The 16,693-nt window shown below is 47.6% G+C and overlaps 1 protein-coding gene across 1 annotated transcript in view; it reads left to right on the top strand.

Annotated features, from left to right (window-relative positions):
* The first annotated feature begins 1,224 nt into the window (after positions 1-1,224).
* USP7 (ubiquitin specific peptidase 7) overlaps positions 1,225-16,693 on the top strand; it is a 64,667-nt gene continuing 49,198 nt past the window's right edge. The window contains exon 1 of the mRNA XM_053929153.2: positions 1,225-1,965. Coding sequence (XP_053785128.1) covers positions 1,887-1,965 — 79 coding nt within the window. The 5' untranslated portion in view covers positions 1,225-1,886. The remainder of the gene's footprint in view (positions 1,966-16,693) is intronic.

The raw sequence follows: 16,693 nt of genomic DNA, 5'->3' as shown, positions 1-16,693 counted from the left end.
ATTTCTTAGAATCCAAGGAATGTTTATTAACATTTGTGAGAATTTGTGTGAATAACACCTCTTCAGAATCTGGGGGTGACCAGGGGCTAGGACTGAACCCCAGTAGTGAAGTAACTGCTTCCCTTCATTTGCTTACTTTTTTCCTCCAGGAGGAAATTTCACTAGTGGGTAAATTCAAGTGTATGAAATGCTTGCGTGTGATCCAGTCACATTCCACAAATATTCACTGAGCACTTGCTGGGTCCCAGGCATTTGGGATATCCCAGTACCCCAAACATCTTTTGTGGGTGGGGATATGGACAGTAAGTAAACTGGAGAAAAGTGTAGAAAAAGGAGATAAAAGCTGGCAAGTGGGACAGTAATGACAATTTCCTGGCCTTTTAGCGTAAAATTACATCTTAACTTGAGACAGTCACTTAAACATACAAGTGTGCAGATACGTATATCCTTTTCCCGGATTCTCTTATTCACCCACACTGCCTTGGTTACCATGGAAAAGTTGAGACCCTAATCACCAGTCTCTTAAGGATCGGAGGAGATGGCACGGAAGATACTCGCTGAGTATCTCCAGGAATGAGGGAAATTCTAGGTGAATCATAGCCAGACTCTGTAGATCGGACGGGAATAAGCTAATGCCAAATGAAAAGCTATTTGGACTGGTTTTGAGGGACCAAACTTTTCTGGTTTGAACTATAATGAGAAAATTAGTTCTCTCAAGTTAGGTATTGGGTGAATAAATCACAGGTCGGTTTAGGGGTGCTAAATAATAACAGTAAATGCTATTAAGGCCATGACTTCTCGCTCTGCTCAGGGTCCTCTTCTAAGCAGCGTAGGGCATTATCAGCTACTTGCCCCAGATTGCACGGCTGGGACCAGGTTTTCGACCCCTACCTCTGACCGCCACTCTGGGTCTTCTTGGGTGACCAAACTCCCGGATGAGACAGATTCTGGCGCACCCACCCTCCCAGGGTTGGGGCCGCTGGGTTACCCACACCGAGCGTCCCGGGCCCGAACGGATCTCGGGGCTCAGGGGCAGACACCGAAGGCCTGGGCTGCGCTGGCGGCGCGGCACCGGGGACCACTGCCCTAGGAGGCGGTGGCGGCGGGCAGTCCACTCTCGGCTCCGCCTCCCCTGCTCCGCCTCCCCTGCTCCGCCTCCCGCTCCCGCCCCCGCCCCCGCCCCGCCCTCCTGCCGGCGTCCGCCAGCCCGTCTGCTCTCTTCGCTCGCTAGCTCGCTCTCGGCCCCCCATGCGGATGTGACATTTCAGGCCGCCGCCATTTTGAGAACGAGCCGAGCCGCCGGGCGCCGCGTCCGCTGCCGAAGCCGCGACGACGACGCCGAGGACGCGTAGGCCGCAGCCTCCCGAGCGCGCCCGGCCCGCCGCCCGCCCGCGCCGCCGCCGCCGCTCCCGCCGGCCCCAGGTCCCGCAGGCCCGCCGCGCCGGGCCAGGCCTCCTGCCCGCCGCGCCCGGCCCGAGGCGGGGCTGACTCCGCGGCCCCCGTCCGGCCGCCCTCCGCCCCCGGCCGGCCCGCAGCCCCGCAGCCCCGGCCCCAGCGGCCGGAGGCGGGCCTCGCGGCGGCCGCGGCAGCGGCGGCGGCGGCGGCGGCCGCAGCCAGCGACGAGGCCACCCAGCCCGGCCCGCCGGCCGTCCGCCCGCCTCGGCGCCGAGATTGGGCGAATCGCGAGCAAGTACGTGCGCGTCTCCCTGCCGCCGCCGCCGCCCGCCGCGGGCCGCCCCGGGGCCACCGCCGACGACGCGCGGGAGGAGGAGGAGGAGGCCGCGCCGCCGCCGCCGCCGCCGCCGCCGCCCCGGCTCGCCGCCTCCCGCCCGCCGGGCTCGCAACCCCTACCCCCGGCCGCAGGCGAGGCCCAGGCTGCGGCCGACATGAACCACCAGCAGCAGCAGCAGCAGCAGAAAGCGGGCGAGCAGCAGCTTAGCGAGCCCGAGGACATGGAGATGGAAGGTGAGGCCCGCGGGCTGCGGCGGCGGCGGGGCCGGGAGCGCCTTCCATTGTGGCCGGGGGGAGCCGCGGGAGCCACGCGGGGGGCTCGCCATCTTTAAAGCAGGCCCGGGTGGCTGGCTCGACCCGGCGAGGCTGCAGCGTCATGCCGGGCCCGCGGGCCCCCGCCCCGCTCATTGTCCGGACACCGGGCGGCCTCCCCGGCACAAAGCGCTCAGAGCTGTAAATTAGGGCGCTCCAGCCGCGGAGGGACCCAGGCGTTTGTTTTCTCGCTGCTGGCGGCCGCCCCGCCGGCCGGGTGGGGAGCTAGGCTCTCGGGACCGTCCCGCTTGTCGGGCGTCTCTGGGGCCTGCGGGTCTGGCCTGGTTTTGTCTGGTAAGCTCGGAAACTCGATCTCCGTGGACGCGGGGCTCGCCGGCACCTGCTCCTCCGGTGCGCTCCTCCGGAGAGCCCTCCGGGCTTAGCGACGGTCCCCCACATCGCCTTATAACACTTGCCAGCGTCGGGCTTCGTTTTGAAACAGCTGCCAGGAATGCAGATGTTCTCAGCCTTTGGACTGGCCCAGAGTTGCAAGCCAGGCGCTCGCGGTTTCTAAGTTAACTGCGTTTCGGGGAGTTTGATCCCCGACTGTGTACGGTGCAGTCAGCATCCGGCCAGGTGTGTGTTTGAAACTGCGCGAAAGCCCCGCCACACATGGCTGCCTACAGCCGCATCAAACCTGACTCCGAAGGTAACTTAATTTTCTGCCCCTGTGGCCCCAGTTTTCCAAGGTACTGTACTTTGAGATGTAAGGTCTTGGTTAGAAGGTTTGTAAAGGCACTGAGAGGGAAAGAGTGTTTGACTTACATACCTCAGAAGAGTTGGTCATTGGGAGGTATTTTTCATTTCTTATGGCGCCAAGTACATAAGAGGGTATAAAGTCAAAGTTGTCTTAAAAGATAGTTTCCTTACACCTTGAGGAGGCAGACTGGCAGCTGTCAAAAGGGGGCACTTAAATGAACCTGGCATTGAATGTTTCGTTCTTGTTTTGCTTTTAGCAAGGGATCTTGAGTTGCATACATAAATGAAGGCACTAGTGAAGCTGGGGAAAGAAGCATTTGTCCTGTGGCGTGGGCTGCACGTGTCGGGCGCTGTGCACTGGTTGGTGGGAATACTTACCATGACTGGTATTCCCCTGTGAATAACTTATTGCCAATAACTGTAAGTTGACTGAAAAACTGGCTTGCCAAATTGCAAAAGGCCAAGTGGCAGAGGTGCCTGCAGAAAGCATTTCCCAGTGGCACTTACAATGGCAGTAATGGGGGCAGGACAGCAGATCCCACGCCAAGGACTGGGCTATCTATTTCAGTTGGTCCCAGCAAGGCGTCGCTTTGCAGGGCTTTTGGCAAGTGTAATTCAACCAACTAGCTGAGAGAATACATTGCTGAGAGAATTTTGTGTATTCCTTTGATGCTACATATCAAAAAATGTTGCTTTTCAATTGCTTTTTCAACTATTACCCAGTCGGGATAAGTCCAATACTGCTAGCACATCGATTTTCCACCTACATTGCCTCACCTCTTTTGAAGTGTTTTTGAATACTAATGAGAGAATTAATCATGAGCATGGACATTACATGAAGAGTCTGTGGTACGGAACTTTGTCTTTGGGAGAAATGTTCCTGTCCACAAGTTTCAAGGACTTTTCTATGTAACACTAGAGAGTGTTGAAGAGTAATGGAAGAATTTTCTAAAGTTCGTGCGTGATCTCAAGGATACATTATTTTCTTGTGGAATTTTATCTTCATACCAGGATTTGCATTGGAAAGGTCACCCCCTAAAATGATTCTTCTGCAAATTTACTAGAATCTCAAATTGGATGACAAAGGTTGTGGTTATTAGTACTGATTCCTTAAACGCAAGAAACTTGTTTCTTTTGAGTGGGCCTCTCCAGATCCTTATCCAGAAGGAAGGTACACTGTCTTGTTAGTCTTGTGGTTTTTAATACAGGTGTGTGGTTTAAAAAGCTGCCTGTACATTAGCCAGTCTATTTCTGCCTTTCTTGGCCCTCCCACTCCCAAAAATGTGGTACAGAGTTTATATACAGGGTGGGGCAAAGGTAGGTTTGCAGTTGTGAGTATGCAAAAGCAGTTTATTCTTGTGTTGTTATTTTTTATTGTAGTTTCTAGATGACCAACTGTAAACCTATTTTTGCCCCACCCTGTATTGTAGTTTAGGATCAAGAAGATCCTATTAAAAAGCCAGTAGGGTGGGATTTAGTTCTTATCAATCCTGGTTGGATCCACATGCAGGCTATGATAGTTACTTGCACCTCTTTAGCTTCTTTGTCGTGATACCAATAGAATCAGCAGCTGGAATCTTAGGGGGCTGATCAGCTGGAAGAAGGGAAGGCTTTGTTGGTGAGCATCCTGCCCGCCCTTCCTAGGCAGGATGGTTTTGAAGAAGTCTCGGAGACTCGTTTGGTTGGTTGTTTATTCCTATCAGTATTAGTTTGTTCACCTCCTGCTCCACTTTATTGGAGTTGCACTTGCTCTTGACTGAACTCTGTACCGCCCTTGCATATCTGCTGGAGAAGAACAGTGCTCAGGATTTTGTTTAAAATTCCTTGCTCTGAGCAATAAGGAAAGTTACAAAGGGTGAGGGGCAGAGAGGGAAAATATGGGGAACACAGCATTTAGTTGGGTTCAGTACTATGTGCTTCCTGTAAAGCCTGAAGTAACCAATCACATTTCAAGTTGTGTGGCATATGGAACTATGGAGGTGGTGGCATTATTAGGTCTGGCCGGGAATGAACTTAACTTGGCAATTTATTTATTCAGTAACTCAGAGGCAGTGCTGGCTATTGAAAGACCGACTTGCACAGGCCTCTGCCCTATGAATACTTTGGTGTGAGTACTTTGGAGAGGTGATAATCTGGTCTGTTGTGCCCTGTCAACAGGAAGTTTTCCCAAGGCCTTGCTTCTGCTGCACAGACTGGCTAGCACAAATGTAAATATCCTTATGTTTGTTCCCTGGTGTGTTTCTTCTGTGCTTGTGAGCAGTCTCTGAGTCAGGGTGTAATCTCTGAGACTAATGGGGACAGACAATTTTGTTTGACTTTTGTACAGCACTCAGGCCACTACCATCAGGCACACCAACCTGGAAGCAAATCAATGAGTCATTCATCTGCAGTTTCAGAAAAGAAGTGACTGCTGCCTTCCCTGCTTTTTATTTGTGGTGGCACCAGTGGTGGGTTTTTTTTCTCTCAAACTTGTGTGAGTTGATGGAGTTCTTGAGTTACTTTCTCCTAACAAAGGCTTGGGAGTGGAAAGTGAGTTCTCTCCACACATGCACCCAATAAAACCAAACTTGTGCATTTTATTATACCTAAAACATTTCCTTTTCAAATAGCACCATAATAAGACAAATCAAATAATATTGGATTTGCAAAGATGTCTGTTTAGTTTTTTTCCATAAAACGAAAGACACAGTTTTCATTTTCACCAATAACTTCATTGATTTAGACATTTAGAGGATTTTAGCTATCTCCCCCTATTGGCTTCTCGTGGGTAGAGGCCACAGGTGCTGATAAACATCTTCCAGTGCAAACAAGAGCCCGACAATAAGAATTATTTGGCCAAAATGTGAACAGTAGAAGAAACTTCACATACCACTTTTGATCAGTCACAGCACCTTCTTCATACACTGCACAAATCTTTTTTATTTTGCACTCGATTTGCACTTTTACCTGTCTTGAAATAATAAACCAAATATACTGAAGATGTTGCATATTTTCTTCAATCTTCAGTATTAAAGTGGCTGCACAAAAATTCATGAATCTTGGAAAGTTTTTCTAGATGCACACTATGACAGATGTCACAATACAGTGTTACAAAAATGTTTGGAATGAAGTTAAAACTAAGCACTACTAGAGCCATTGTAGAGGAAAAAACCAAAATTTTTGGCCAACCTGATATGAGAATATTGATTTTATTCTCACATTAGCATGAGTTAGTAAAACAGCTCTATGAAGCTACAAAGAGAACGTCAACTCGGAGAACTCAGAAGTAGAACAAATTAGGCCAAAGACACCATCTAATGTTAGCCTGTCAGATTTTGAACAGATTGGAAACTATTCCCACAGGCATCCTCATTTCAGGGTGCTGATTTTGATTATCTGTAAACAAATAAAAGATTGATACAGCAACAAATATCTAAGAAGAAATTATATACTTTTCCTCCTTGTTTTTTATTCTTTTGGAATTGGTTTGTGTAACAAGCCACTGAAAAATTAAAGTGGGGCAGCGTGGTGACTGAGAGCACAGGCATAGGCCTAGGCTCGAGTTTGCATGTGGACCTCGCCATTTAATTGTTGTGTGACTTCATGTATGTTGCCTTAGCTCTTGGTGACTCAGTTTCCTCATCCTCGAAAAGGAGGTCAATTCTATCTTGCAAGGTTTGGGAGGGTGAAGGCAGAGCCAGGCACAGAGCTGGGAGCACGGGACATGTGCAGTCGACAGTATTGCTGTGATGGTCAAACCTCTGCACCTGAGGAAGGATAAAGCCTGCCCAGCCCAGGGGGGGCAAGTTGATTTTTGGTATGCAAGAACTTCCTAGGGTAATTACATCCTAGTATGGGTTCGGAAGGAAACATAACTGGCTCAAACTAAGCAATATCATTTATGAAATATTGGGCTTGATGTGCCTAAATAGGTGTTTAGGGCCAGTGGTATACATATTTTCAGAAAGATTAAGTGGATAATAGAGGAGATGAGTGGATTTGGTGTGTTGTGACATTGGTACTGAAGCTTGGTCACCTTCATAGCCTTCTAGAGGATTCTTGTTCTTGCACTAGTGTTAGGTCATCTGAAGATGAATTTGAGATTGAGCATCACATTGAAAAGTAGGGAAGCCAGGTGGCCCAGCCTCCAGGCTTTTGGAGTTGGCCCTGAATTCTCTCTGGGTCCCTATATCCTGTTACGGAGCCCTTTTGCTTTTCCAGCTGCCACCCTAAAGCAAGGTCCCTGTTGACTCCCACCAGGACCTTGCAGTAGCCTTCTTACTGGTCTCTGCTTCCACCCTTCCTGATTCCCACACGGCTATGAAAACAGAGTGCACACAGGACTCTTGTTCCTGTCACTGTCCTTCTTCAAAGGACTCAGGTGTGCTGCCTTCCCCGTAGAGGGTCAGTCACACAGCCCAGACTAGGCCCTGGGGGTTGTCAGGATGGCCTCCACCTCCTATGTGCTTCAGGCTCCAGGCAGGCACACACTGTCGCATAGGGTGCAGCTCTGGGTTCTGGACCCCACAATGGCTTAGAAGGCGACACCATGGCTTCTCTTCCTGGAGTGCACAGGACAGGTAACCCAGGAAGCAGGTTTCAAAACCCATTCAGATGCCACCGTTTCCCTAACCCTTCTGGAGCCATGACAACGTTTTGCCCCAGGGGCTATTGTGAAGTTGCCACTTGTGTACCCATCTTCCTCACTGTTGGATTGTTGGAGCTGAAGGTGAACATCCTCTGTTCCTTTTTTGTTAAATGTACTTGTGGAAGACACTCTGTCAGGAAGCAGCGATTCTAAGGCTAAACAGTAGTACAGGAGTTGGCTGGCTGGCGGCTGGCAAGGTGGCATGTGAAAGAGAGTGCCGAAGCCATAAACCAACATTGCGGTAATAGCTGCTAATTCAGTTTTATTGCTTTTAACGTAACTTGCTTCAAATGACATTTTTGATCCTTTTGGAAGAAAAAGCTTGTTTTCCAGATAAGGACATTGGCAGACTTCCATAAGTTGCTGAAGGTTTCTTTTGAGTATTTTCAAAATTATTTTTGTTACTGTTTCTGGTTTTTGGATGGGCATTATCTGCTGGATTTCCAAAGCAAAGAAATTTTACTGGAGACCAAGAGTTGTAACAAGGCATTTCTTGACATGAATGTGACAGATTCAATGTTAAACGTCACCTGCTTTGTAAACTTGTGGTTCTGAGCTAATTTAGATTGGAAAGTTGGAGGAAGCGGGATTTAAGTGTCATGTGGAGGAAAGAAAGTTATGCCATTTTTCTAGTGAGTTAACACATGCTTTGGCTAATGAGAGGTCAGATGTGTTGAAATTCTCTTGAGGAGAAGCAGACTTACTTCTGAGAGTTGGTGACTTAAGCTTGGAAGTTGGAAATGGGGGTAATTAGAAAGTTTCTCAAGAAGGGAGATATACTAACCTGGGCAAGAGCCGAATGCTTCCAGAACTTGATGACACATTGAGTGAGACTATGAAAAAGGAGGGGCCTCTGGGAGAACACCCCCTGAGAGACAGCGTCATTGTCTACGTTGTCAGGTGGACAAGAGCTGGGAGGCGAAGACCACACTGGGGTTACAGTGACGGGTGGCTCACTGCGTGGTGCTGGCTGGGCGGGGCCCGGACTAGGCTGTGCCAATGCCACATTGTAGCCAGTTTAGTTCTTGGTGAACTGTTGAGGTGTGGGGACCATTGTTGTGAGGTCACAGCTGTTAACATTCACAGAGACACCCAGGTGTCCTTTCAAAGAGCCCAATTTATCTGATTGACAGGACCTTTATCTTGCTAAGTGTTGGAAATGTGGGTGAATATTGCCTGAGTCTCAAGGTGGTGGCTTCTTTTTCTTTTTGGGTCATGGAGAATTTCAATCCTGTGGAGAATGAGGTTCCCTTGTGTGAGCACAACAGCTCTACCTGATTTTCCTGCCCGACATAGAATATTCGAAACCGGCCCTACCTCTGTTTTGATTTCATGCCAGAGACTAAATTGGTTTTCCTGACGTCCTAAAGCTGGGAGGGCAATGTCCTATGTTATGTACCAGCCTCCAGAATATCGACCAGGGTAAGGTGTAGCTCTCGCAATAAGTTGTTCAACTGGCCTGGGGTTGGAAAGCAGTTGCTGTATGCAGTTGCTAGGGTGGCCGGTATTGCAGAGCATGCTCACACCCTCGGGTGTAGCCACAGGTGGGGTGGTGATCTCACTTCTCTTGGCTGTCCCTCTCGCCACCCCACTCATGGATCCTTCAGAAAGAGTTGAAGGGAGCACTTCCAAGGGAAACCACGTGGCCTTGCTCTACTGTGGTGGCTGAGCAGACCCCGCCACTCTGCAGCCCCTTATAAAAAGGCCCCTTGTAAAAAGGCTAAGGGCCTTTTACCTAGAGTTGCAAGTACATTTCATCAGTGTGACTTTGGGAATAAATTATATTTCAAGGCTCTTAATCGACCCTGTGCAATTGCTGTTTTATTTTTAAGTTTATTTATTTTTGAAATTTTATAAAAGTTAATTGGAGCCAAACTGATGACATTGTTGGGAAGCAGGATCTCAGATGCTCCCTGCAATTGCTGTTTTTAGAACGAGCCCATGTTAATACTCCTTAACGTGTTTACACGGTACTGCTCCTTTTCAAATGTAGGGTAGGTAATTTTGAAGTGCTTGTTCTTACAGTTAGTAGTTTATATCCACTTGGAGGAGAAATCATTCAATCCAGTAAAGTGTGTGAAATCGTTAAAAACATTCCATAGCCCAGATCACTGTTTTATAACCATTACAGATGCTTATCAGATTTCTTCTTCCCAAGAATCTCAGCCATTTTCTGTTATCTCTTGAGCTTGTGAGGACCCAGGGTGAGCAGATAAGGGCTGGAATACCTGACTTGCAGAATGCCCTCAGAAGTAGCTGGTGGAGTGAGGGTTCTGTGGCCTTTTTGTGAGTCCCCAGCCTTCCGGCTGTCCCTCCTGTCAAGACTGGGAGCAGTGGCCTGTGGCTGCTTCTCCAGGCTGGTGTGGTATCTTGTCTGCCCTAGCCAGAAGGGGTCCTCATTTCTCTGGACTCCAGGTCACCTGCTGCCGGTACTGGTGGGAACAAACTGAGGTTGTTTTCCTGCTTGAGAGCCGTCTTTCTCCAGAAAGCCACTTGTTTTCATATGAGGCATGGGAGATGCCATGTGGGGTTTGGTAAGAAGACCCTTAAGGGTTTATTGTGCTGTGCAGTATGGTAGCCACCAGCCATATGGCAGTGATTTTAAGTTTAAAATAAAATGAAAATTCCCATTCCTCAACTGACTAGTGGCATTTTAAGTGTTGAGTAATCACACGTAGTGGTGGATGGTGGCCAGTGAACCTATGAATGCAGAATGCATTGGTGGCCAGTGCTGGCCTAAACACAGTGCTGGTCTGGTTGGATCTTAGGCTAGAAGGTGTTTCTGGTAGCACTAGTGTCACATCGAATGTTGGAAAGTGTTCCAGGACGTCCCGGAAAAGTAAAATTAAAAGGAGTAAAAACGTTGAAAACTTACAGATAAGTAGTTCTTGGGCAAAGCTTTAGAGCTCGGCTCTTCGAGTTATTTGTGGTACAGACCAAGGTTGTTTTCTTTAATTTTCAGTCCATTGTGGACAGACAACTTCCCAACTGTATTTTGCGGAAACACATACCGTGCACATTATTTGAGAAGTGAAATAAAATAGACATATGGAATACAAGCCCCAGGTTATTATTAAATTCAAAAAAGGTCAAGTTCCGTTCCAACAGTTATATTTGTAACAAACATACATACATACATACATACATTTATACAAACATACATAGGAAGAAGGAAAATATTGCACAAACTACATGTTAGTTGAAAGTGTGTGTATAGGCCATTAATATAAAGAAATGCTATTCCTATTGCCTATATTAGAAGCCTACGTGACACTCTGAAGAGTGCAGCGTACCTGAATAGTTTTTTAAAAAGATTTTATTCCTTTTTAGAGAGAGGGAAAGGAAGGGAGGAAGAGGGAGAGAAACACCTATCGGCTGTCTCTCCAAGGTGCCGAGCCTGCAACCCAGGCATATGCCCTGCCCGAGAATTGAACCGGGGACCCTTTGCCTTGCAGGGCAATGCCAACCCAGTTGAGCCACACCAGTCAAGACACTTGAATAGTTTTTGAAGTAACAAATAATCTTGCTTCCTACTTGGATGGACAGCATCCCTGCACCTCAGAGGGGATGGTGGCCATGCAGACTGCTTTTCTGTTTTACCGATACTCACGTGAATCATGAGAACCTTGTGCTATAGAGGTAGCAGTGAGAATGAGAGAGATCTCTACAGAGATTTTCGAAAATTTATCTGTGGACAGTATCAGCTGTAGCTTATAAACTTGCAGCTAAATGATCTTCCATGGAAAGAAACGGGTTCTGGATTATATCTGCTTTTGAGTTGCAGTTCACAAAGTAACGCTAACACCTGCCAACAGTAATGCCCTGTGTGACCTGTGCCACACTAGTTCTACAACACCCCAACTAACCCCACCTGGCCCATGGATGTTGCAGGAAAGTCAGATTGCTAAAAGGTGTTCTTCACTTGGGCAGGCCCACAGAGGGTCACCTGTGCCAACTCCACCCAGAATATCTTCGTTTTTAGCCCCATCCCATTTGCTTTCTGGTTTTCTTGTGGAATGGTGTAGAGGAGAAGGCTATGCAACAGGACTGGCCTATGCTGGGAAGGGATGTGTCAGTTAAGGAATCACAGCTGAGTTTGAAAAGAGGGATGTTCTGGAGAGGTCAGAGGCTGGAGGTATAGAATAGCAGGAGTGATAGGGACCTGCAAGTCTCTCTGACTAGAGGTTTATGATCTGTGCTTGGCTGAATCATGTTCCCCAAAGGTGTCTGTGTCCTAATCCTCAGAACCCATAACTGTCACCTACATGGCAAGGAGACTTTGCAGATGTGATTAAGTGAAGGGCCCCTAGATGGGGGGATGGTTCAGTATTTTCCAGGTGGGCCCGCTGTAATCAGAAGGGTCCTTACACAGGAAAGAAGGGGGTTGGAGTGTCAGACTGGTGTGGTGTGAGAAAGCCACTGCTGGCTTTGAAGATGGAAGGGGGAGCCAAGCAGTGCAGATGGCCTGTAGAAGCTGGAAAAGCGAGGAAACAGGTTCTCCCCTTGAGCCCCCAGAAGGGACATAGCTTTCTTACACCTCAAATTTAGTCCAGTGAGCCTCATTTTCAGACTTCTGACCTCTAGAACTGTAAAAGAGTAAGTGTGCTATTTAAGCCACTAAGTTTGTGCCGATTTGTTTCAGTAGCAATAGAAACTAATACAGGATCTAAGGAGGTGGGTAAGAAGGAGCAGGTGGGTGCCCAATAAACAGCAGGCTTTGAATTTTAGTGACTGCAGAGGGGATAGATGGGTACCAGGCTGCTAACACTTACTCTTCCAGGATGTGTGACATGTGAGCTGTACCTTTGCTAACTCTTCTGCTCCTTACTACAACCCTGAAATGGATGCAGCCCAAGCAAAACAAGGCATTGAACAAGTTACATTTCTCAGGGACAGTGATGGAAGTTGAACCCACACATTCTGGGTTCACAGCCATTTAACGTTCATCATGTCCAGTGAACACCATTGGTCATAAAGGTCATGGACACTTTTTAAAAAAATATTTTATTTAGAGAGAGGAAAAGAGAGAAACATCGGTGTGCGAGAGAAACTTTGATCGGTTGCCTCCTACCCGTCCCCAACTTGGGACCTGATGTGCCCTGATGGGAAATCAAAGCAGTGACTTTTCAGTTTGCAGGATTATGCTCATCCCATTGCATCACACCAGTCCGGGCACTGCTTTTTGACTTAAACACCCCTGCTGCCTTCTCCTGTGTTTCTTCCCTCACCACCCCATACTGGTAAGCTGCAGTTGGGCTTCCTAGTCTGAACATTTTTGTGTGGTTCACCACATGCTTTGAATATAGAAAGTAGCTCACTGCCTAAATCATCTGGGGCCAGCCACCCCTACAGTTCAGCACGTGGAACAGGGTGGCAGAAGAAATAGAACAAAATATTGTAGAGTGAGTTTGTAAAGGTAGATGATTCTTCCTTCCTTTGAGAATGGAAGTAACTGATTTAGATACTCAGTAACATGTTGAAGATCCTGAGGTGAAAAGAATCATCCCTGAAGCAAACCAGCTGGGGCTCTGGGTATATGGAGAAGGACCAGATCTTGTCAGCTGGGGCTCAGGGTAGAAGTGAGCTGTATTTCAGAGTACCCAATTCTGTGGATCTACAGTATAGGTGGCAAACACAAGACCCATGGGCCGAATCCAGCCCTCCACCTGTCTTATCTGGCCTGACACCTTGTTTGTACCCTGCAGCAGCCCTCTGCTCTCCCTTAACTCTTAAGGAGTAGTTACATTTATCTAGTCCTAAAATTATATTCAGCCCTCTGAAGGCAACTTCAAGGTTGACGTGGTCTTTGGTAAAAATGAGTTTGACACCCCTGATCCTGCAGGGATAGGTAGTGAGGCACCTTCATCCAAGGTGGTAAAGACCTCATCTACTCAGGTCCTCCTGTTCCCTCAACCCACATCACAGAGGAGCAAGCCCACTCAGATGGCATGAACCTGGCTGCTCCCCCTTCTCCCCTGGCTTTGACCAGCTGTGTTTACCTCCTTTCTCCTAAACCATCTTTCTTTTTCAGCACAGCAACTTCCACAAGGTAGAAGGAATACTGGGTCCCAGGTACCAGAGCTCTGGGTTTGCTTAACTGGGCAGGGGTCGAAAGGAATGAGGTGACTTCTGAGGCCTAGTGTCCTTGCCTCACTGACTTCCAGATAGCTGGGTGGTGGTATTGTTTTTGTGGCATATTTTGAATGTTTTCTTTTGGGGCTTTATCTGACAGGAAGTTTTAAAATAGGATCTCTACCTTTAAAGGTAACTTTGGGAAGCACGTTTAGTCTATAAAGTGATTGTAGTAGTAAAAACGGTAGCAAAACAGTTTAAAATATACAGAAAGCCTCACTTGGCTTGATGTCAGTCTTTGCCTACCAGGTCACTGATTGAAGAAAGCTGAAATAAATGTGGCTTTTTGCTCCTAGTTTTCCTAAATGTTACCTCTGCTCTCACAGTGCAATGTGTAAGACCCATGCATATGTGAGCAGAGGGGACTAAGTTTCTGTGCTTTCCCCTGAAAGCACACCTGTTCTGGACATTGCATCAGATGGGTGATTTTAGTTATTGTGCACAGAGTAGATTTAGGACATTTGTTGGCCGTCAGTTGAGTGTGAGCTTCTGCAGAGATAGAATATGAAGATGGGAGACAAATTCTGGCCTCAAGGAACTTGGTCAAGAGTGAAGATGTCCACAGAATGAACAATACCACCAAATGATAATTGCCAATGTGTTGAGTAGTGGGTTGCAAAGTCCAGACCTTCAAGTGAATTGGTTTTGGGGTTGTATGGGGAGGCTACAAATAATTGAGGTGACCTGTGTGCCTCCTAGTGGGGAACGGAATTGCAAATGGTCCTTTACAGTTGGGTGACTAGTTCAGCTTCAAGACACATGGCAGCCAGCTGTGCTGCTTCTGTATGTTTGACACAGCAGTGCAAGCTAGTGACACGTGGTTGTTGCCTCCTTCGTGGGTAATTGGGATTATGATGTTAAAAGTGTGGTTCCTGCTTATTTTTTTAAACCTTCAGCTTATTCTAAAGTGGGCTATTAATTGCATTGGTGGTGGGGATGTGAGGAGAGGGAGAATTAACTACTACAAATATCTTTCCTGCTATGCCAATATTTAAGATTAATTTCTCCTTTTTTAAAAATATATTTATTGATTATGCTATTACAGTTGTCCCATTTCCCCCCCCCACTCCACTCCACTCCATCCTGCCCACCCCCCTCCCTCCCACATTCCCCCCCCCCCCCATAGTTCATGTCCATGGGTCATAAGTTCTTTGGCTTCTACATTTCCTACACTATTTTTACCCTCCCCCTGTCTATTTTCCACCTATCATCTATGCTACTTATTCTCTGTACCTTTACCCCCCTCTCCCCCTCCCACTCCCTTATTGACAACCCTCATGTTCTAGTTGTTTGCCTAGTTTGCTCTCGTTTTTGTTTTATGTGTGGTCGTTAATAACTGTGAGTTTGCTGTCATTTTTACTGTTCCTATTTTTGATCTTCTTTTTCTTAGGTAACTCCCTTTAACATTTCATATAATAAGGGCTTGGTGATGATGAACTTCTTGAACTTGACCTTATCTGAGAAGCACTTTATCTTCCCTTCCATTCTAAATGATAGCTTTGCTGGATATAGTAATCTTGGATGTAGGTCCTTGCGTTTAATCTTGGGTAATGTAATTATGATGTGCCTTGGTGTGTTCCTCCTTGGGTGCAGCTTCCTTGGGACTCTCTGAGCTTCCTGGACTTGCTGGAAGTCTATTTCCTTTGCCAGATCGGCGAAGTTCTCCATTATTTGTTCAAATAAGTTTTCAATTTTTTGTTCTTCCTCTTCTCCTTCTGGCACCCCTGTAATTCGGATGTTGGAACGTTTCAAGGGGTCCTGGAGGTTCCTAAGCCTCTCCTCATTTTTCCAAGTTCTTGTTTCTTCATTCTTTTCTGGTTGGATGATTGTTTCTTCCTTCTGGTCCATACCATTGATTTGAGTCCCAGTTTCCTTCTCATCACTATTGGTTCCCTGTACATTTTCCATTGTTTCTCTTAGCATAGGCTTCATTTTTTCATCTGTTTTTCGAACAGATTCAACCAAGTCTGTGAGCATATTGATAACCAGTGCTTTGAACTGTGCATCCGATAGATTGGCTATCTCTTCGTCGCTTAGTTGTATTTTTTCTGGAGCTTTGAAGTGTTCTGTCATTTGGGCCATTTTTTGTTTGTTTGTCTTGGTGCGTCTGTTACTTTAAGGGGCGGAGCCTTAGGTGTTAACCAGGGCGGGGTAATGCTGGTCGCTGCGCTGTGACGCTGTATGTGGGGGAGGGGCCGAGAGGGAGCAATGGCGCCCGCCTCACTCTGTTCTGGATTTCAATCTTTCACTCCGATACCCACAATCAAACTGGGCCCCTCTGGTGCTGGTTCCCGAGTGGGTGGGCTTGTGCACACTCTAGGCCCCTGTGGGTGTCTCCAACAACCTCTCCTGTGAGGCTGGGAGTCTCTCCTGCTGCCGCCCCAACCCCCAGGGGCGCTTTCAATCAGAGGTTTGAGGCTTTATTTCCCCCAGCTGGAGCCCTGGGCTTCGAGGTCTGCTTCGCTGACTGCCGTTCGTCCAGTTTATGTGTGGGCGAATGTGGTGCTGCAGGGTGCTACCTGCCACTCTGCCTGCCCCACTCTCCGCCACTCTGAGTCCGGTCCTCTGGGTTTATCTGTGCAAATGTGGGGCCGCAGGGTCTGCTAGTGCTCGGACTGCCTGCGCCATTTGTCCCACACTCCGCCAGTCTCAGTCCCGCCACAGCCACGCGAGTCCTCTCCACCCCGGTGCCCGTCTCCGCCCCTCCTACCAGTCTGGATGAATGTTTATTTTCTATTTTCTTGGTGTTGGTTCCCATTGCTGTTCGATTCTCTGTCAGTTCTGGTTGTGCGAGGAGGCGCAGTGTGTCTACCTACACCGCCATCTTGGTTCCTAGCAAGATTAGTTTCTCTTTTGATGAAGTTCAGTCCTGATTTTTTAAATGTTTTTATAAGAACCACTGTATTTTTCTTAAAATACTATTTTCATTTTGGGTCTGTTGATTTCACATGGCACTTGGTAGTATGATTTTGTTTTACATCAGAAAGTGCCTATGATACCCCCAGCTCTACAGGTGAAGAAACCCAGAGTCTGAATGAAGTGATTTCTAGACCTGCAGTGTCCAGCATTGTGGCCTCTAGCCACTCCTGGCTGATTAGGTTTATATTAATGAAAATTAAGTAAAATTAAATAGTTCCTTAGTCTCACTAGCAATATTTCAGGGGCTTAGTAACCACATGTGACTTGCGGCTT

Source organism: Desmodus rotundus, chromosome 1 (assembly GCF_022682495.2).
Source record: "Desmodus rotundus isolate HL8 chromosome 1, HLdesRot8A.1, whole genome shotgun sequence".
Classification (NCBI taxonomy): Eukaryota; Metazoa; Chordata; class Mammalia; order Chiroptera; family Phyllostomidae; genus Desmodus; species Desmodus rotundus.
The sequence above is the reverse complement of the archived record's forward strand: the minus strand, read 5'-3'. Positions and strand labels throughout refer to the sequence as shown.